Raw genomic sequence first — 22,781 nt, 5'->3', positions numbered from 1 at the left:
CAATCAATCAATCAATCAATCAATCAATCAATCAATCAATCAATCAATGATCTGTATTTAAGGCACTCGCCCTAGATTTAGGGCGACCTGTGAACTGTGGCTGAGAATATAATAGAACTTGGCTATCAGTTTTTACTTCACAGTTTTGTCTGGTGCAGATCTACTTTTTCTCACTTCCATGCCGTATGACCTTTCTGGTTACTCGATATATTATTTCTAACCCGGACTAGATTTCAAGGTCTTATTGGGGGTGGTTCACATACTAGGCCGGCCCCGTGGTGTCGCGGTAGCGTGCCTGCCTCTTACCCGGAGGCGCCGGGTTTGATTCCCGGCCAGGTCACGGAATTTTACCTGTACCTGAGGGTTGGTTCGATGTCCATTCAGCCTACGTGATTAGAAATGAGGAGCTATCTGACGGTGATATAGCGGCCCCAGTCTAGAAAGCCAAGAATAACGGCCGAGAGGATTCGTCGTGCTGACCACACGACACCTCGTAATCTGCAGGCCTTCGGGCTGAGCAGCGGTCGCTTGGTAGGCCAAGGTCCTTCAAGGGCTGTAGTGCCATAGGGTTCGGTTTGGTTTGGTTTGGTTTGGTTTGGTTTGGTTTGGTTTGGTTTGGTTTGGTTCACATACTAGATGCAAATCGGTATCACCAGACATCCGTATGTATTCCTTATCCCGAGCTTGTAGGACAACCTCTACTTCTGAAGATAACTGATAGGCATTCAGATTCCTGAAGGTGCTTCCAGCATCCTCTTCGTAACTATCTTCTGGGGATACTGGTGGTGTTATAAAAATACTGTATCTATAGCATCTGAATTCTGAAAAACTATGTTTTCACCCTCTTCTATTGTTCGCCTACGAACTTGATAACCGCCCGGATTCGGTTAGGAAGGGGGTCCATAAGGCTGTGCGAGTAAGTTGCATCCAGGTTAAGCCATTCGGTGAGGATTTGATCCCGAATTCCACCAAATTGTGGGGACGCTGATATCGTCGTTTTACCCGCTGTTCCAACATGTCTCACAGATTTTCAGTAAGGTTCAAATCAGTAATTTTGGAGGCCAACCGAAATGTAATAGTGTGGAGGAGTTCATAAAACCAGTCACATATGCGTCCAGCCCGATGAACTTTGCTGTTGACATCTTGAAAATTCGGGTTATCAGTAGCAAACTCATCATGCAGATTTTGATTGAAAGGCAGCACCTGATCATCAAGAATGTTTAAATAAACATGCTGGTTCATTTTAGTGGTCACCTCAATGAGTGAGCCAATCTGTGATACGAAAAACACCTCCCAAACATCACAGAACCATCTCCGGCTTAAACCTGACCTTGCACACACATCCAGGATGAAATGCTTTATTTGGTCTTCGGTGCTTTCGGCGATTTGCGTCATTAGAACACAGGCAAAAATGTGGTTCGTCAGACCACATTACGTTCTTCCAGTCAATTGCTGTCCATGATGATGACTTCTAGGCCATTGAAATCATGCAGCTTTATGTGCCATTGTGACCAATGGCCACTTGCGAGGTGACCGACTCCAAATGTTCATTGCATGCGGATCCCGTCGCAATGTTGTCTCGCTAACAGGTTGCAGTAATTCCTGTCAGGTTTGGAAGTTACTTTGATTCACAAGCTGTGAAGCGCGTCTTCGGTCCCTCTCATCTTTTTCTAACCACAATTATGACGCCGTGTTTTGTAGCCACGTGTAGTACACCACTGCTTGCAGACACGTTGAACAGTCCACTGCAAAACACCAGCAAATCCAGCAACTTCACGCACCGTATCAGCGTTGCCAACCTGTTGTCAGGATCGTACAATGACTCCAAAACGATCGTATATTTTAAATAACCATTAAAATATTCGCTATGGAAGTATTGATTCTATTCCTGTTTTTAGTTTCAATGAGATTAATGTTGCTGAATATTCTTTTACAATCAGCATTCGAGTGAAAAGGTGACAAAACATAGAATTAAAATTCTGTAATTGCGGGAAACTCACGTTCACCAAACGTGTTTTTCACCTCCTGTAAGTTAGTCCAAAATGCATTTACTTCAGAGCAGGCTTTAATATCGTCCTTGACATTGACAAAGGGTAATTTCCTCCGGTCATCGTCAATCTGCTGAAGGCGAATACTATGATCTACAGGCGCAAGACCGTGAAGTAACTCAGAAAGGAGGAAATTGGTAAATTTCCTTTGGGAATATCATTATTCAAAAAGCCTCTCCCTCTCTCTCCAACTTGTCGTCTATGACAGAACATAACTAACATGAATACAAGAAGGAACAAAAATCTACACATTTTAAAAAGAAAACTATACAAAATTTACGATACGTTCTAGGATCGTACAATAGGCGTACGATTCGCGGGTTGCATCGTACGATAGTACACAGTATTGAATTATCGTACATGTACGATCCAGATCGTACGGTTGGCAACGCTACACCGTATGGCCATGGGCACGGCCAAACACGATTGCCCATTTTTGCCACTCTGTCACAGCCTTATATCTACGTACACTATCCGCTCGAAACATCAACGTCTCACTGATCGAGCACGGGATTCGTTCGCTGCGCCATCTGTACAGGTTAACGATCCATCTGTGCGTACGCACTAGGGTGACTAATTTTTTGTCCGGTGAATTTATAACTCTAGACACTATAATCATCTATCAGCAGATTCATACTGATTAGATACGCACTATAACGTTATTATATTAGATCAACAAGAACGAACATTTAGCTCTTGTCTACCATGACTCATCCATGTAGCAGCAAGTTCAATAGAGTTTCAAAAACTCACAACAGTTTAATCCTGGTACAGAAGAAAGAAATACATTATTCTGGTGCCATACGATTCATTGATTACTAAGTGATAATTTAAAAGCAGTATTTCCATTATTATGCTTGTGCTTTAACTACAGATTTCAAAGCAGTACATTGCGTTGTGAAAATTCAACACTGGGCATGTATGGGTAAAAACATAACAACGATTACCTGGCTTTGTAGGGAAACAGGTTTATGATTTACGACACTGGTCTCCATTTATAACGAAATTGTGTCTAACAACGAATAATCGTGTTTGATAAATACTGCACATTATTAATTTACTATTAAGCTGCCCCACAAAGCACAATCAAGCTAATACGGTTAATATTGGAAACTAGATTAAGTTAAATGGGAACTAACGACTGCACTTTCAATTTGAATCTATTACCATGTTAAATGAATTCTTGTAACAACAGGTGCGGATCCAGCAGGAATCGGGTTCATACCTCTGCCTCCAGAAAATCGTCTGAGCCCGGGTGATGCCGTCTTCGTAGACGTAATTCACACAGATCGATACATGTTGGGTATCAACGAGTCACTGGGTAAGTAAAAAATCGATTACTATTATAAGTGGAGTTATACTAATTATGCCATTATTAGTTGTAGTATTTTTAATATTTCACTACCAACCATCGAAAGAGCCCTAAATAATCGTGAGGTAACAACTCAAATCTCTAAGTACCGATTTGGGTTATTTTTATGCATGTTGTAGAGAAAAGGCTCCTTTCTTTTTGTCTGTTCTGACGTAACCGGAAGTACAGATCGTAGCGCAACTTAACAAGCTGGTGGTGTAACGTCGCGCAACTCAGACGATGACGGGATAGGAAATGGCGAGGACTAGGAAAGAAGCGATCGTGGTCTCAATTAAGGAATAGCTCCAGCATTTAACTGGTGTGAAAATGGAAAACTATTGAAAACCATCTTCAGGATTACCGACGTTTGTTCATAACCCACCCATTCCCAAAGACATATTCAAAACACGTGATGATATTAGTATATTGTTACTATTATTATATTTATGGGCACATCTATGAATACCTTTTAGACCAAATTATAACAATCTGGCGTCTCTTAAAAGCGAAAGTACATCATACGTGTCATTACACTAGCAAACATAATAGAAAGTATAAACTATTTTTCTTTTATGGAAATCGATGCTCTGAGTCCGAAAATGACTTTTTCTCTTGTATTACGTCTAGTTTTGACTCAGTTTTATTTTGTAGTATCTGCATTCGTACGTTGTAACGATGAGAGATGTTCTCACGCAACTCACTTAGAAATAATAGCATGTTATGCATCAAGGGAAGGAAATGCGTGATTATTCTCGTGTGTGAAGATGACAGATCGAGACGTAAGTGAGGGCGGAAGTTCTGGGTTCTGTTTCCTAGAAATTTAGGCATGCAATATTAAGAGCGCGATGGGAGTTGGATTGCAGATATGACAGAGTAAACTTACTATTTCAGACCATTTGTGTCAACAGAATATTTTAAACCCCTGTCCTTTTCGAATGTTTATGCTAGTTGCTTTACGTCGCTCCGACACAGATAGGTCTTATGGCGACGATGGGGCAAGGAAGGACTAGGAGTGGGAAGGAAGCAGCCGTGGCCCTAATTAAGGTACAGCCCCAGCATTTGCCTGGTGTGAAAATGGGAAACCACGGATACTGGATACTGGCCGCACTTAAGCGACTGCAGCTATCGAGCTCGGTCGAATGTTTATGTTAGGCTGGCATTCGTTTTCAAGATAAACTAGGTTGATATAGTCAGTTGTGGATGAGACACACTCCAACTCGGCATTTCGTACGTATTTTACACTCATTTGTATCCGTGTGTGTGTGTATTAATGTGAATATAGAAACTGTGTTTCGATCGATCGTTATTTCTGGAACTTGTATAATATAATTTTAAGGCCATCGTGGCTACTATATCAGAAGGCAGTGTAAACGAAGCCCTCAAAACTTTTGCTACATTTGTGGAGTTTATTCCAAGCTGCATAAAATAGACTCGTTTGTTAAGAACGTTTTTTCTTACTTCCAACTAAACTTTCGAGATCAAGATATATCTTCCGCCCCTCATACTTCATGCAATATCTGTGTCGAGGTACTTCGTTACTGATATGACGGAAAAGAAAACGCAATGCCATTTTCCATACCCATGCAGTGACGAGAGCAGAACAATTATTATGATGATAACTGTTATTTCTGTATGATCAACGTCTTCGGTTGCAATGAGAAAAAAAATAAATATCCAAACCTCTTGTCAGCTATTCGGCCCGTTACTCATGGATCTGACTTACCAGTAACTACGCTACCTGGTAACTTGAGTCATGAAACCGAAAGCAGTTCCTTGCAACCGAACGCTGAAGAAATGTATTTCGAGCCACATCAATGTGACACACCAACAAACAAATTTACACAATCCGAGTTGTATGATTTGACAAGTGATTTAGAGTTGATCCAAGAAAAGAGTGAATTATTTGGATCAAGACTACACGAAAAGAATATATTGGCATCCGGGATTTACATGTTTCTGGTACAGAAATCGTGAGAAAGAATTTCGAAAATATTGTACACAAGAAGATCAAGTTGTATTTTTCACGGATATAGGATATCTTCTGTATCAACTTCGAGGGAACGAATGTGATACTTGCTACTGGCGCCTTTTTATTTACTCTTCAAAAAGAGTCTTAAGGTTTTTTTTCCTTCATAACAACAACATTCTGGCTTCCATACCTCTTGCACACATTCCACAAAGCTGTCCGAAACATACGAGACATTTAAGTTGGTGCTGGAAAGAATTAAATATCACGAGCAGTGATTTGGTCATTGGGTTATTATTATTATTATTATTATTATTATTATTATTAATTTTCTTTAAGTCGCACTGACACAGACAGGTTTTATGGCGATATTGGATTCCTGTTGGGACAACAATAAGGCTACAAAAAGTTCCTGTTTCCTATGCGAATGGGAAAACAGGACACGGAATAAACATTGGGGTACTGTAGATTGGCCTGAAAGGGAGCAACTTCCACAAGGATCCAAAACTGTCTTGAATGCAAGTCTTATTGACCAAGAAAAAAATTTACTTCCACACTTGTACAACATATTGGGAATCATGAAACAGTATGTTAAGGTGTGAGAAATATTCTACATTATTAGAGGAAAGAATTAAAGGAAGAGTATATGATGGACCACAGATTCGTAAACTGATGATGGACAGATATTTCACAGAAACGATGACCAAAAGTGGAGAAGATGCATGGAACGCATTCAAAGAAGTAGTTAAAAAAATCCTTGGCAAAACCAAGGATCCTCCATGTAAGGAAACTGTAAGAAACATATCGGACAATTTTAATCAACTCTGTTATCATATGAGCCTAAAATTTCGTTTCTTAAAGTCATATCTGGACTAATTCCACCCAAATTTAAGAGCCATAAGTGAAAAGCAAGGTAAGGATTCCACCAGGATCTCAAAATTGTAAAACCGCGCTACCAGAGACGTGGGGATGTAAATATGATAGCCGGTTACTGTTGGTCAACTTAACGTGTCGAACCTTCCAGAAACCACTCATGAACTTAAATACTCAAATTCCACGAGAAAAGGAAAAGTACAACCGAGTAAATGTGAGTTAGCTTTAAATTATGTATCATTGACTTTGCTTGTTAACTTATTTAGTTGCATGTTTTATCTCTCTACTCTGCATGCGTAATTTAATCAACACTAAGCATCGAAAATTTTACGTAACGACAAAATAACGTTTTGTACAATTGCAATTTAACCAGACTTGGTGCGGAAAAACTGCGACGAACTTATTACAACACACCTACTTTGTACTGCACAAAAAGTGTTTCTTTGCAGGCTAGTGTTATTATTCATATTATTATTATTATTATTTTAGTAGTAGTATTATTTACTAATACTTCTCTCAACGCTCTTTCAATCTTTTGACCGACATCATGTATTTTAATCTTCATCGTGCTACCACGCAGTAAAGCTCTTAATGAAACTGTTTGTCGCTACTCGCATAACCTTTTAGTTCCATATTCCAGCTGTATGAGGCGCTGTCATTCCTGACATTGATTGATCTGGATTTCAAATATCGGATTGCCCGTGGAACTGCACCGGCATGATTTTGATCAAAAACATTGTGATGAATAAGCGAAGAAAGACTGAGAAAAATAGACTATTCTACCAAAGGAAAACTTCTTTGTAACCTAGTTAACGTGTGGTATTATGACAAAGAAATTGAAGAAAAATGTTGGTGGATTCAATGCCTGGAAGGGTAGAGATGATATTTAAGACCAAAAGAAGACATTAAATACACTAGGGAGGGTTGGTTTCGTGGTGTAGGGGCAGCGTCCTGCCTCTTACCCGGAGGCCCCGGGTTCGATTCCAGGCCAGGTCAAGAAATTTTACCTGGATCCGAGGGATGGTTCGAGGTCCACTCGGCCTACGTGATAAGAATTGAGGAGCTATCTGACGGTGAGAAAGCGTCCCCGGTCTAGAAAGCCAAGAATAACGGCCGACAGGAATCGTCGTGCTGACCACACGACACCTCGTAATCTGCAGGCCTTCGGGATGAGCAGCGGTAGCTTGGTAGGCCAAAGCCCTTCAGGGCTGTTAGGTTAGGGTTGGTTTCATTAAAATGGTAGCGGTCCGGTAATTAAATCACTTTTCTTAATAAATTATACTATTCTAATAAAGGAACGGTACTGCGTACTTATACATTTGACTGAAACTATACTGCGCTATAACCTACTGACAATTAGGGTCAGAGTAAAACATTCTGGTGTCATCGCTCAAAACTAACGGTGATGTCCAAGCAGACCTTTTAGATCCACTAATGTTCAATCTTTTGATCCACGATGTGGTCGATAATATTGTCACAGAAGATATCAGGATGGTCTTATATGCGGACGGCATGGCAAATAGACAAATTACATCAACGTTCATAAGAAAACGGGCTTATCTAAAATACCGTAAGTCCAAGGATATGAAGTTCAAGGTGGAGGCAATATCTGAGGCAGCGATATCCTTATCTGCGACAACAACCCGTTAGAATTTGTGACCTCATTTCGATACTTAGGCCTGTCCTTACATCTAACTGGAAGAACGTTCACCAGTCACATAGAACAAAGTATACTACAGCAGTTATGTCTGTATTTGAGATCAAAACCTAGTAATACTATCTTTGTAAATCGCACTATGTTTGTTCTTTATGTATTAAAAATTGCGCCAGAAAAATTCTATGCTATCATCCAAAAGTAGACCAGTCTAAGGACTAAGAATCCGTAAAAGCTACTATAAATCTATATAAATAAAATCGTTATGGCCGTGTGTCTCTAAATTGACGATTTTGGCGAAATTTCCATACAGTTATTCGCTTCAGGTGTAGTAATAACCCTTTGCATATTTTTTAGGTTTGGTGTCTGTTTGCCGGTTTGCCTTAGTTCTTATAACTTGAAAACTACTGGATATATTTCTACCAAACTTGATATTTAGAATCCACCCGTCTTGGGTAGGTTTTAGGGCCAATATTATTTCTGAATAAATAAATTTACTGGGGGTTTATCGGAAACCGAAACCACTAAACTGCACTCCTACAAAATATGCACATCCAAAATTAATGGAAATCTACCATCCTTAATGGAAATCAATTTCTAAAAGTTTTTTCTCATGTGCATCATTTCGATAGGAGGATTAATAAGTCGGTTTTGCAGCCTAAGTCCAGCTGACGTAGCCCAAAAGGTGTTGTACGTGGAGTAGATTCCTTATCTATCTGTATAAATAACATCCTAACGACCGTGTGTTTGTACATTGACTATTTTGCGAAATTTTCGTACAGCTGTCCGTTTAAGTGGTAATAATGAACACCTACAATTTTTTAAGCTTCAGAGTTTTAAAAGTCCTTATTTTTACCCTCTCCCCCAAAATCAAGTTAGCATCACAATCTACCAGACGAGCTAGAAGAGAGAAATTTGGAAAAATCATACGTTTTAGCCTGTAACCGATGGAGAAGTTGCAAGATCTTCAATTTTTTTAATCTCCGAAAAATGTCGAAATATGGAGGCAATTTTAATGACAGTGCAGATCTCCGTTTCGAGGCATTTCATGGCTAAACGGTAAGTTCTATCACAAAACGGATGCCACAATCTCCGTTGAATTTAGAGTGATCTACAGCTTTGGTCCTACGATATTTTGTCGTATCTCTATCCCTTATACGTTAGATTTGTCTCTATTTCTCAACTGTAAGTATATTTTGCAATTTTTACAAGCATAATTCATACTTTGAATCACTCGTAGGAAACGCAGACTCATCAAATTCTGCACGATCAATGGTCCAACCTGTAGCCATACATGAGCCAAATGCTATCTTTGTAGCTGGCTCATAATTATCCGAAATGTAGTACACTCTGAATCAATCTTACGCAAATTTCAACCTAATCAACGTTCCTAACTCAATCTGACCGATAAATAGATGAGATACGAGAAAATATCATAGGACCAGCTGTTTAAACCGCTAAATATGTCGTCTTATGGTGCAATCCGTTTGCCGATATGACGTACCGTTTAGCGGCAGTTAATCTGTAAATGAAGGGCTGCAATATTGTAAACATGCATATTGTACCAGGAACGCTGGTCCAGTATAATGTTCCCGCACTTCAAACTTGAAATACGCGCCACGTGCCAACTCAACAGCTGGCTGCAGCATGTAGGCTGTGTGTGATGTGGGCGGATGACGTTAAATCCTGCCTCGCCTTGCCACGGCGAGATTGCATCAGCCATCCAACACTCTAAATGTTCTATTGTTAATAACTTTTCTTGGGATTACGATTAAAAAACAACAAAAACATCGTCGTATTGGTCCCTTTAATATATTCATTTCTACCAAGTTTGATGGAAATCCGCCAAGTATTAAAGAAGATATTCATCGTAATGTAATGACTTCAATTCCCACGATTTTTGTATATAAGGATAGCGGATTCTCATATGAGATCAGTGAAGTCCCACAGTCAAGACCCGACGGTCGACGTGTGCAAGTAAATGCCGCGATGTAGTAGTCTACGATTTTCGCCAAGTGTCAAAGTGACTGAATTATTTCTGTGGTGAACTTAAATTCTGAACAGTGTGATAGAACTTGTTTTTTTTCGACAGTAACATTTCAAGGTGATTAACTATTTCTTCGATCCGAAACAAGTGTGTTGGAACTTCCAATTTTTCCAAGTACTCACGTTTCAAGGTGATAGGAATATTTTCGATTGACAAAGTTTGACCAATGTGATAGAACGTGTATTCTCGTCGTGTGACTAAAATATTTCGACAGATAACATATGTAGAACTGTTTCGTAAGACTTGCCTTTTCTTAAGTGATGAACATTTTCAAGTGATTGAAATATATCTCTGATAAATTAACTTAGACTTCGTGACAGAGTTATTGAACTTATACTTGTTCTCTAGTGGAGAACATTTTTCAAGTATTTAAGTCATTTTTGTAGATAACAGAGTAAGAACTGTGTGTTAGGGCAAGTGTTTATTCAAGTAGAATTTGGCTTTACGTGTGATTGGGACAGAAACTGTTAGCGAACACAATCACTTTCCATTTATTTGTCTAACATTATTATTTACCGCATAATGCGTGTGAACGAGACTAATTTCACGAAGCAAATCATTTTCTTTTCTGACAAATAAAAGTGATTAATGAACTGTGTAAATATTTCTCTCCAAGACGTAGGACTCTATTTTATGCCAAGCGTCACGCATTTCGAACTTGTCGATTCCAATGACATTCGACTTACAAAAGGGTACTGCAGTAATTTTCTAAGTGATAAATTTATTTATTTTGTGAGTTCAATTTAATTAACATTCGACTCTATTTCTTTACTCGCGAGTGATATGATTGGGTCGCGTGTTCGATTCCAGTAAACATTCGACCGCGTAAAAGTTTATTTTCATATGATCAATCTTGAACTACGGACTAGATTTCATTGACATTCTACCGTGGGAAGTTACTACTCTATTCTTCTGAGTGCACTGTTCATTGGTGTTATAAATCATTTTAAAACTTATTATTTTTATCTGTGCAGAAGCCGCTTTCCACATTAGCACGTCCACAATTTTAAATACGTGTGTTCACGTCTATATTTCAAGTGACCAATCTCAGTACCCGAACTGCTAGATCTTCAAGACCGTCCACACCTTCCAGAACTTCTAGACCTTCCAGAACATCTAGAGCTTTCATCACTGGAGGAGTCATTGTTCCATGGTGCAGAAAGCTGATCCGTGGAGGAACGAGGGGAGCAGACGACCTACAAGGAGCTATTTTTTTTTTGCTAGGGGCTTTACGTCGCACCGACACAGATAGGTCTTATGGCGACGATGGGAAAGGAAAGGCCTAGGAGTTGGAAGGAAGCGGCCGTGGCCTTAATTAAGGTACAGCCCCAGCATTTGCCTGGTGTGAAAATGGGAAACCACGGAAAACCATTTTCAGGGCTGCCGATAGTGGGATTCGAACCTACTATCTCCCGGATGCAAGCTCACAGCCGCGCGCCTCTACGCGCACGGCCAACTCGCCCGGTCCTACGAGGAGCATCGCCGACCACAAGATGGGAATAGTTTATACCCCACTTATCTTCTGTACAGATGTGATAGAAAATTTAATCTTTCATCAATAAATTCAGACAGCTAAAAAAATCCACGAACTTTATTTGAACAAACCTTTCTCTCCCTCTGTCACTCCATTAATGTACCGTTCACGCCCTGCGTGAAGTCTTGTACTCTTCAAACCCAAAGTACGGGTATTTCCCATTACAATATACTTTCGTACGTCGATCTGTATATATTCTTTGATATCGATGTGTAGCGTTCGAGAAAGGATGTGTCTGCTATTGTAATCAGTACTCTCCATATCGACTTTGACTGGCAGTAGGAATGGGGTCCTTCCCCAACTCCTGTGTAAGTGGCATTGGTAAGGAGGTCATACCATTGTAATGAATAATTCCCTCCTCGATTTGACTTGCAGAAAGCAAGGGAGCATGCAATTTTGTTCAATACTCCCCTATCCGACTGTGGTTGGGTGCAGGCAAGGGTGCTCGCCATTATAAACCAATGTACTCACCTAAAATATGACTGGCGTTAGGCAAAGTGGCCTGCTATTTTAATGGAAACTCACCAACTCCGTGTGACTGGCAGTAGGAAAATGGGCCTGCCGGGTTGAGTGGCTCTGACGGTTGAGGCGTTGGCCTTCTAATCCCAACTTGGCAGGTTTGATCTTGGCTCAGTCCAGCGGTATTTGAAGGTGCTCAAATAAGTCAGTAGATTTACTGGTGCGTAATAGAAATCCTGCAGGACTAAATTCCTGCACCTCGCAATCTCCGAAAACCATAAAAGTAGTTATGGGACGTAAAGCAAATTAGAATGATTATTAATAGGTGCCTGTCATTATAACGATAACAGAACAACTCAATTTTGACTGGCAGTAGAGAAATTGCATGCCATTATAATAAAAACTCCTCAACTGTAATCTGTCCGGAAAAAGGAAAGGGGGGCCTGTCTTTTTAATGAAAACTTCCGAAATCGATTGTGACCGCGTAGTATGCAATGAGACCTGTCATTTTAATGTAAACTTCCCAAATCGGATGAGAATGGCAGTAGGTCAGTGATTCTGCTGTTATCATCACAACTCCGCAACTAACACTTTACAATTGAGACAACGTATGGGGACCTGCCCATGCCATTTCACGGATAACGTTAAGAGAGATGCGATTTTTTTAAAAAAAAATTCACTGCATGTACAGTATCCGTATATCCGTATATCCTTATACAATGTAGAATACCGTAGCGAAGGACGGGTACATTTGATAGTGTCTAATAAAAAGTCTACAATTTCCAAGGTGGTGGTGGTGGTGATTATTGTTTTAAGAGGAAGTACAACTAGGCAACCATCCTCAATATAACACTAATCAGAGGGGAAAATGGAAGGGAACCGACACTTCGAAAAAAGAAGATATCGGTCAAAGAAAGACAAGGGCCATGAAGGGCGTGAAAATGAAAGACTCCCTAGCCCTCGCAAAACTAATAGCGTCGGGGTCGGAAAAGAACAAGAGTTGACCAAGGGAGGTCGGGTAGGATAGATGAAAGTGAGGAGCCTGGCACAAGTAAGTGGAAGCAATGCCAGGACTCAGCTAAGGGCCCCGTGGTCGCCAACCCACGCTCCAAAGTTCAGAGCCCCTGGGGGTCAATTTCCAAGGAATGCACTGATTCGACTGGTATTTTTACTAACTGGCACCGACTTCCTCACTGTGGATATAGCTCAAATAAACAAAATATACGAGCCACTCCAGCATACGAAATTCCTAATGCAGCGAAAGAGCAGAAAGCGGCTTCGGTAGATACTGAGTCATTTCAAACACATGCCACGAAAGCAGACGAATAGAAACAGCCCATTTTTGCACGGCCACAAGTGTTCAGTAGGAATGCTGTGCTGTGCATGAATATTATTACAGAATCTGTGGACAAAGAGAATGTCGTCAGGCCTCAGCTGAATGCATCTGCATCCTTTGTGGACAGCAATGGCGACAGTATAATATTATTCTGAGATGACAAAGAAGGAAAAATTATTTAGTTTTTTACTCATATAGTCGAAACTTTGTATTAATACGTTTTGCAAATTTTAATACATTTTTATAGTGCGTTTAATAGATCTCCATTTTTATTATTTTTATTTCAAGGAACCTTCGTGCACAATTATCGTACGTAGTCATTATTCCCAATAGTTTACCACCATTCCTGACTGTGAAATCCTTCGGTTCAGTTATGGAATGGCTTGAAGATTGCTCTAAAGATAGCTTTTTCTTTGTCGTGCTGAGTGGCTTACACACTAACACACCAAACTTTTCTCCGACGTAAGGATGGAAAAGGGCTAGGATTGGGAAGGAAGTGGCCGTGGTCTTAATTAACATATCGGTCCAGCATTTTCCTGGTGTAAACATGTTTCTAAGGAAAATCATCTTTACGGCTGCCGACGGTGAGGTTCGAAATTATTATTTGTTACGGAGATTGCGTGGCTCACAGAATGATAGGAAGCACCTGGGTTGAATGGCTGGACAGGGGATTACTTAGAGCAAATATTTACGTTAATAAAATTTGGAAATTTTATTTCTTTCCTTTTTTCTAATATTCAGAGAGAGAGAGAGAATAATTCAATTACATTTCAAGGACAGTTTAAATATTAACAACGAGCTCGTCAACTCCAACAAGCATTGGACTTAGAAGTTCTAAATCAGGTAAAAAATAAATTGGGAGAAACTCCCAGTCATTAATTTACATACGGAAAAGCATAATTGCTCCTGACAGGTACAATGTTATAAAAGAGCATGGTTGTTACGAACAGTTACAATTTATAGGAGTCTTAGCTCCAAGATACAATAAGGTAGCCTCAATCAGGCAATCAGTAGCTTTTCACAGTCTTAATTACACTCGACAACCCCCTACGGTGATCCCACTCCATATTTATATACTGGTTGCCCCATGGTGGACTTATCTATTATCAAGTTCCACAATTAATTAAAGTACTGTTCCCAAAGGGAACCAAAACCTACACATGGTTACCCTAAGAACTATAAAGAATATGCAGGGGCATATTTACCCATACTACAAGGCCTTAATAATAAAGATGAAAGGTTACACACAACAGGCCGTTAACAAAAGGCAAGGAGGCAAAACACTAACACACCTTAGCGAACATTCAGGAGGAGACGAGAACCTACGTAGGCTTAAGGCACGATGATGTGGAGGGTAATCCCATACAAAAAGGGTGACTAAAGGGGAAAATTTAAAAAACCGAGACAAATTTCCAAAATTTAGAGGTTGTAAACTTTAATCACCCAGGTCAAAAGTTGAAGGGGGGAGGTTTGAGGGTCACCACTCTTGCCCCCCTACGGGAATAGAAATAGAGTCCAGAGACTGCGCAGGAGGTCCTACATTTCATCCCGAAATTACAGAATTACATGTTAGATATTAAGAAAACTGCTGAAACATTTCCCTCCTACTACCCGCAGGCACAAGCACATGTTTAAATAAATTCTACAATTACATTATAGCGCTGGATCTTCTTCAAGCCGGCCACGCCCCTGCCTGGCTTCTCTAACCTCCGTCAAGTCGCACTCTCAATATCCGGAGCAAGTCAGATAAGACGGCCCCTAAAGTGCTGTGCTTAAATAGTTCCGCAGAGGAAAGTTTCACATTAAATTAAACTACGAAGCGCTGATAGGGTAAATTTCCATACACACCCTCGGGTTTGACTGGCTAGAGAATATACTTACAGCTATGTGATAGGTAGATTACATTAGAGAAGGGACCAGGTGAAGTGTTCACAACTTTGGTACATTAAAAACAATCATCAAAAGAAGGTGTACCAACTACGATAACAAAAATAACTTCCGTAATTAGTTTATGTTTAATCCACCAGATATCACTAAAAACAGATGGCAGATCCATCTGACCATCGGAGGAGAAAGTTTTAGAATGTTTTCAAAATTTCGTGTTCACTGGCATAGATGGTCAAAGGGAAGGCGTGCAGTTTAAGTAGCCTGGGGAGGTGAACACCCTGGTACAATTATTATTACTATTATTTTACAAGTACCTACTTGTATGAAAGCGGCATCCTATTTCTATTACTCCCAGTAGCCTACAACCACTCGTGTTTATATTATCATTTAGTTCCGATAAGGACTGACTTGAGGTTGATTAATAGGTCTCTATCGGGACATGTTACGCGTAGTGAAATATGAGCACACATTTAGTGAAGCGAATTTTGTATTTTGGTCGGCCAAAAAAAATGTGACCGCAGACATTTTTAATCATTGAAATAAAAATAACGTGTGTGCGAAAGAATGAGGGCGTGGCAGATGACCTGGCGGGCCGCGTCACCTCTAGCTAGTTCCCTCCGCTCACTCCTGCCTATGCGGTGCTCAAATGAACAAATTTTGGTACCCCTAAACAGGTGCTAAATATACGATTGGGCATCTAATTTTGACATGGATGAATAAAACATTCCTACCGAAGTCATTGTAACAATTCACAATCATATCGGAGACTTACAGATGAAAGGGTTTCCTTGTGAGTTCTCATAAACAGATACAGTAAACGTGAGTACGATATGTACTCACATGATGCTTCAGGTTTGCACTACGATGTTTGAGGACCCTACAACGAACTACATCTTTCGGACACTCGAAGACAATACTCGCTGAAATATATCCACTCAACCGCCACAAATTCTCCAGCCAAGAATATTTGTAGATTTTCGAAACAAACGGATATTCATAAACTGTGGATAGCCGTGGTCGAAGACATGATACATGGAATTCTACCGCATGCACAATAATGTTCATCCTAATTCAAACAGGATGATTTTGAGAGAACGCCGGACAATTCTTGTGCAGTCGAGTGTATGAGAGCCATTTAAAAAGAAACGAGCCGCAGGCTATACAATGAAAACCACTGAAATTATTGTAATGCAATTGCCTGCGGAAGAATGGGCTGTTTCTATAAGAGGGCTAAAGTCCTAAACTCGCCGCTGGAGGGACATGGGTGAAGACCACGTGACGAGCGCTTTCTGACAGCAAAAGGAAAGAGGGTAACGAAAAGTCATCGAAGTACGGCATACGTGTACAGAGAACACTGCATGTCGCTTGCAAGCGTCAAGGCGTGGCACAAGCGATTAAGATAAGGATGGACGTCGTTAGCCGACGATGCACGGTCTGGAATGCCATACGGCATTACAGATGCCATTGCAGAGCAGGCGTATGCCCTCATTATGCAAAACTGGCGAGTTTCAGTAGCAGCCATTGCCGCAGAAGTCGGAGTGAGCGTCAGAAGTGTTCCACCCATTTATTATAAAGGACATATTGAAATTTCGCAAAAAGTGCGCCCAATGGGTGCCTCACAGTATTCAACCATCATAGGAAGCATGTTGAATGGACCTCTCTCTTGAACATCTGCTGCATTGTGCCAAGGAAGGGGATGAGTTCCTGTCACGAGTGGTCACTGGAGACGAGACATGGTGTGATCACTTAGAACCCGAGTCTAAACGACAAAGTCTCCAGTGAAAGCATGCAGGGTTGCCAGGACTCCAAAACAAGTGAGCTAAAGAGGGCTCTGGGAGGCAAACGATTTACCTCGGACGGCGACGTCAAGCAGTACGTTCGGAACCGGTACACAACATAGCCTCAGGAGGCGGCCATTCACCGCCTTGTGTCGCAGTGGGACAAGTGCCTCAACAGTGCTGGGCAATACTTTTGAATTAACGATACAGGTTTTCATTTTATAGCCTTCGGTTCGTTTCCTTTTGAATAGCCCTTATACACACTTACCCTTTGTCTTATCATTGATTTGTTGCAGGCGACGTCGATTTCGTCATGAATGGTGGTCATTATATGCCAGAGTGCTCTGAATCAACGTCTGCAGAAATCAACAAAACTGAAGCGGCGCAGAAGAGTAAGTGTTATTAGTGATAGCTTGATGTGGAATACCTAACAGTTCAGAAGCCTCTCTCAAGGGATTTTGTATATTGCATTAACCTCACTATGAAACTAAAGTTATCATTCAAATATAGTAATATCTAACGGCACCTGGACGTGAAAAATCATCAAGTTCACAATTTTCTTTCTTATTTTTGACCTGAAAACATCTTTCTTTTCGGTCTGGCGCTCTGTGTATACTATTGTTGAAACGCCCGTCACGAAACGTGACGCTATTGTGCAACGCAGATATCTCCGTATCTATTAAAGATGTTATAATTATATCGTTGCAAAGAAAACCCTTAAAATACAATTTTAAACCAAAAATACTCATTCTGTGACGTCATATGTCAAAATAATTCGCCCACCAATTAAGAGCACATTTTGCTGGTACCGTCAAGCCGGTTTCGAAAAACGAAATGTCGTTTGGAAACCTATAATATATTATAAAACGAAGTAAGCCATTTCATTTGGTGAAGCTGTTAGCGACGGACGTCTCTTTGGAAAATGTGGAATTACCGAAATGCCCAAGTTTAAACCATAACAAAACAAGCGAAAACATGTGATTACTAAACTATTGATATGAGCAGACGTCATCAAGTAGGTGCTCCAGCGGGCAAGCGTTCTTGCTCCGAACGGAGCAGCTGGTTGCCATATGAGAAGAAAGCAGTAGGCAGGGGGTTTGCATACCATGGCGGTACTTGCAGTAACCGCACGGATGTAATGTTACCATATAAATAATGATGATGATGATAATAATAATAATAATAATAATAATAATAATAATAATAATAATAATATAATTATTATTAACAGTAGCTCCACTATCACTTCCAGCTAACACTACATTTCCGAAAAGGACAGAAATTAATCGTTAGGTCCACTTTCTCAGGAATCATTAGAGTGCGCAGGATCAAAGGAATATCGTCAGCGCAAACGCCAAAGGGCGGTTTTGAGGGCGAACGCGTCAAGTACGCCCGTGGAAGTGGACGATAGCATAGATACTACTGTATGGTCGGTCGGGGAGGCACCTACTGTGCCTATTAACACCAGCACCACCAGACCAGATGTGTATTTTAAATGGGTATGTTAACATGGCAGCTCCACTATCACTTCCAGCTAACACTATATTTCCGAAAAGGACAGAAATTAATCTTTAGGTCCACTTTCTCAGGGACCATAAGAGCTACAACAAACTGAGTGCACTTCCTTAATTGGCTGTAAGCTAAAAGGAAGTTTTGAAAAATAGTACTTCTCTCTAACATAACAGTATGGCACTAACCACAACAGCATATTTGAGGGAAAATTACTTTTCTTTTGAGTACCAATTTTAATAGCGAAAAATACTTTCTGGATGCACTTATCAGTCTTTATTATAAGTAATAGCGTCGCTAACTTGCATAAACAGAAATACTTGTTACTGATTTTTTTCTGTGAAGATTGGAGCAAAATTTGAGGCAGAAATTTGAATTTTAAACGTGTTTTGTTGCTCTTCCTATTCCTGTTTATGAACTAAGAGACACAAATATATGGTATTGTGTATGTTTTCCTAATGATACTACAAAATATTCCTTACAACATGCAGGTTTCATGTCCTAGTGCCCATAATATGTTGCAAAATGTTTTACTGTTTTCTATCACATGTATTCACAAGAAAAACTATACCTTGTATTTCTGTTTATGTTAAATTATTTTCTCTAGCAATGTACAGTCAATTCTAATGCATGTTTTCATCGGTTATGAAACAATTGAGACATTTTACTTTGAAATCTTGAAAATGATCTACTATCATTCGAACGCACTAAATGATGATAAAAACAAATAATTCTCAACATTCCTTAACCGTTTTATAAACTAAACTTAGTCTATCAAGTAATATTGTACTGAGTATTGGAACTAAGAGTGATAAAATAAATGAATTAAATAATGAGTAAGTGTGCGAGCGACAAAGTGAGTTACAGAATGAATGATGAACAGAATAAACGAATGAGTGAGTTAGAGTGCAAATAGCGGAATGAATGAGTGATAGAATGACTGAGTGCATCCATGGGTGAGTGAATTCTTTAATGAGTGATACAATGGCTGTGTGAATGATTTAATGTGTAAGAGATGTTTGTGCAAATGAATGGATGAGTGGGTGAGAGAGAGAGTGAGCGAGTGAGTAAGTGAGATAATAAGCGATAGAATGATTGTGTAAATGAAAGAGTGAGTGAATTATAAGGACACTAAGTGACAGATTGGTTGTTTGAGATAATGAATGAATGAGTGACAGAGTGACTGTGTGAGCGATCTACCCAATAACAAACAAGAGTCTTGTTCTAACTTCTATCCCTGACGTTAACAACTTTATTTCTTCCAGTGCATGTGTGCAGCCACGTAATGGCAGTCAACTACTTGGCGGACGCGCTGACCGCACGTAACTGCCGATACTGGGGAGTACAAGCTAATAGTGGCCCCTGGTGAGGAAACAAACAATTTATTCTACAACGTGGTTGAGCATTTGATGGCTTTCATTTAATGAATAAACTGTTGCTTCTCTGGTGGTAAGGTTAGGGTGACGATCTCTCTTGCCCCAAGTGCTGGTGAAGTGCAATGCACTATCTGATCAAGAATATCCAGATACCTCGTATCTACCGTAAACTGTCCTCTATGTGCAAGTCTCTTTTTGGAACGTCCCCGAGTGAATGTAAGACCAAACTTCCTGCAGCACTGTAGCATATATATTTAGCGATGATGGTCGTTGGGGGTCTAGAGTGAAGTCATCGTTCTGCCTTGAAAGTGCTCTGTAGTATAAGGAGAAGACCAAGTACTTTCTATGAAAAGCACCACTACACCCTCATCCCACCTCCGTCAAATTTCACTCTGGGTGCTGTGTGCTGTGCACACCCAAACCCACTCATCTGACAGCCACACGGTAAAGGTGATTCGATTCTCAAAATCACGAGTCTTCAGTCGCCGACGGACCTCAGGTAGCATTCTTTACACCACCAAACGATGGGCTTAGTGTTCACCAGTAAAAAGTGCGGTTTATGAGCCGATGCCTGAACTTTGAACCCCACTCCTCTTATCTCCTGGCGCACAGTCATGGTGAGGATTTCACGCGTGGTGGTATCACAGGATGTCGTGAAATTTTCCGTACTACCTTCTTCAAAGCTCAACAGTCTTTCTTCATCAACACACATGGCCATCCCGGTAGTGGCTTTATTGTGGTTGTGCATTTCCGTTTCCACCTCAGAATCAGGACCTTAAGAGTCAACTTGGGCAAGTTGATAAGGGCAGAAATAGCCCTGAATGACTGCTTACTGATGCAACAACCAATAACGTTTCCAAGTTCAAAGTCATTAAGCATATCCTTGCTCCACCCATTCAGCAGGTATCTTGTAGCACCATCGAGCACTGAGCCGCCTTTTATTCCAGCAGCGATGGACGTAGTGATATCTGGGGTCCAAATTACGCGTAAAGAGGGGTTTCTGGACTATTTCCATAAAGTGGTGCATATGAATAAGTACAGTATATTTTCACAACATCAGCTTTAGCTTTATCAGGGCTGCAACAAGTTTCTATCAGGTACACAGTGCTGGCAGAGCTTTCTCTTGCTGTCGAACTTGGATCGAGGTGCCTTTATGACATGATGTGTAATACATATTGACAGTGATTTAACGTCGCCTGAACATACTGACGGTTTTCGGCGAGGGAAGGACGAGAAAGGTCTAGGATTGGGAAGGTAGGGGTAGTGGCATTAATTAAGGTACAGCTCCAGCATTTGTCTGGTATGAAAATGGGAACAGTGTGCAACAAAATAGTAAGAAAGGAAAAAGAGGGTCTCAAGGGGCAAGTAGACTACTGTATGTGATGTATGAAGATCCGAAGAGTGATGAAGTCTTGTTATTATATTCCGAATGACAGTTTCATACGTTGTGCCCAAGATAAGAAATTAGTCATAGTTACAGCACCACATTAAGAAACACAATGGAAAGGTTGTAGTTTTATGTGACCGTTGGTATCGTGTTCCTAGCCACGAGTCTTCCAGTTTTATGTGGAAACTCAACCTTCGGGCTATAGATACATGATTTATTTAATTAGCAAAGTTAGCGACACTCGTCTTACGCTTAACCAATACTTTGAATGCACTAGTAACGTATGAACTGAATCTAATTGCTACCCTACTATCAAATATCCACTATACTACATAACATACAAAAAATTACATACCGCTTCGTAAATAAAATAATTATATAATTCCTACGCGCTAATTAACAGAAATAATAACAGTATTACTTAGCTGTGATGTTGCATTCGGGCGATGGTGGGTTCGAATCGCACCACCGGCAGCCCTGAAGATTGCCTTCCACTGTTTCCCACTTTCAAACCAGGCTGTACCTTAATTCAAGCTACGGCCCAATCCTCGCCTTTTCGCATCCTTGCGTCACCGAAAGCCTTTGATGTATTAGTGTGATGTTAAACCACTAGAAATGAAAACAATATTATTATTATGAAAATAATCTGGATAATTTATCATTTTATGTTAAAATGTTGAGATAACGATTAGTTAACTGGGGAATCACAGACGAGTATTGTTACTACGATTCACTTTTTCTTTCTAGCGGCTTTCCGTCGCGCCGACACAGAGAGGTCTTATGGCGACGATGGGCTAGGAAAGGCCTTACGAGTTGTAAAGAAGCGACCGTGGCCTTAATTAAGGTGCAGCCCCAGCATTTGCCTGATGTGAAAATGGGAAACCACGGAAAATTATCTTCAGGGCTGCCAACTGTGAGATTCGTACCCACTATCTGCCGGATGAGAGCTCACAGCCGCGTGCCTCTAAGCGCACGGCCAACTCGTCCGGTACGATTCACTTTCAATAATATATTATTTCATATGAATTCGCTGGGATTGTCAATTCTTGTCAAGGATTTCAGTCCCAGCCACCTTTGTGAGAAGCCAGCCACTATGTCACTCTGCCATCATGTCCCCACAACACTGAGGACCACCATCCAGACTAAATATTTGACTGTAGTATTTGTATGAAGATATTGGATAGTCTACATCAGTATGTCCAAGATAATGAGATATTAAATTAAATAGATGGTATAATAATAATAATAATAATAATAATAATAATAATAATAATACCGAGCAAGTTGGCCCCATGCGGATATGGGTGCGCAGATGTGAGGTTGAATTCTGGAGGTAGTGGGTTCGAACTGCATTGTCGGTAGGCCTGAAGATGGTTTTCTGTGGTTCCCCATTTTCAAGCAAATGCTGGGGCTATACCTTAATTAAGGTCACAGCCGCTTCATTCATTCCTTCCTTCCCGCTCCTATCCCTTTCCTAGCCCATCGTCGCATCGTCCCATCGTCTCCATAAGACGTAATGCAAGTTGTAAAATATAATAATAATAATTTCTCAGTTATATACCAAAGGATCTTACAG

The 22,781-nt window shown here is 40.4% G+C and overlaps 1 protein-coding gene across 4 annotated transcripts in view; it reads left to right on the top strand.

The window, feature by feature from the left end:
- Positions 1–22,781, top strand: part of LOC136876268 (inactive pancreatic lipase-related protein 1-like) — a 343,437-nt gene that overhangs the window by 72,292 nt on the left and 248,364 nt on the right. For 3 of the 4 annotated variants that reach the window (XM_068228354.1, XM_068228355.1, XM_067150073.2), the window contains exons 6-8: positions 3,244–3,369; positions 17,230–17,325; positions 19,708–19,807. In XM_068228354.1, the coding sequence (XP_068084455.1) occupies positions 3,244–3,369; positions 17,230–17,325; positions 19,708–19,807 (322 nt within the window). The remainder of the gene's footprint in view (positions 1–3,243; positions 3,370–17,229; positions 17,326–19,707; positions 19,808–22,781) is intronic. The other variant, XM_067150075.2, reaches the window with a different exon arrangement.

The sequence above is a fragment of the Anabrus simplex genome, chromosome 6 (assembly GCF_040414725.1).
Source record: "Anabrus simplex isolate iqAnaSimp1 chromosome 6, ASM4041472v1, whole genome shotgun sequence".
Taxonomy (NCBI): domain Eukaryota; kingdom Metazoa; phylum Arthropoda; class Insecta; order Orthoptera; family Tettigoniidae; genus Anabrus; species Anabrus simplex.
Note: the sequence above shows the minus strand (reverse complement) of the source record. Positions and strands in the feature narration are given on the sequence as shown.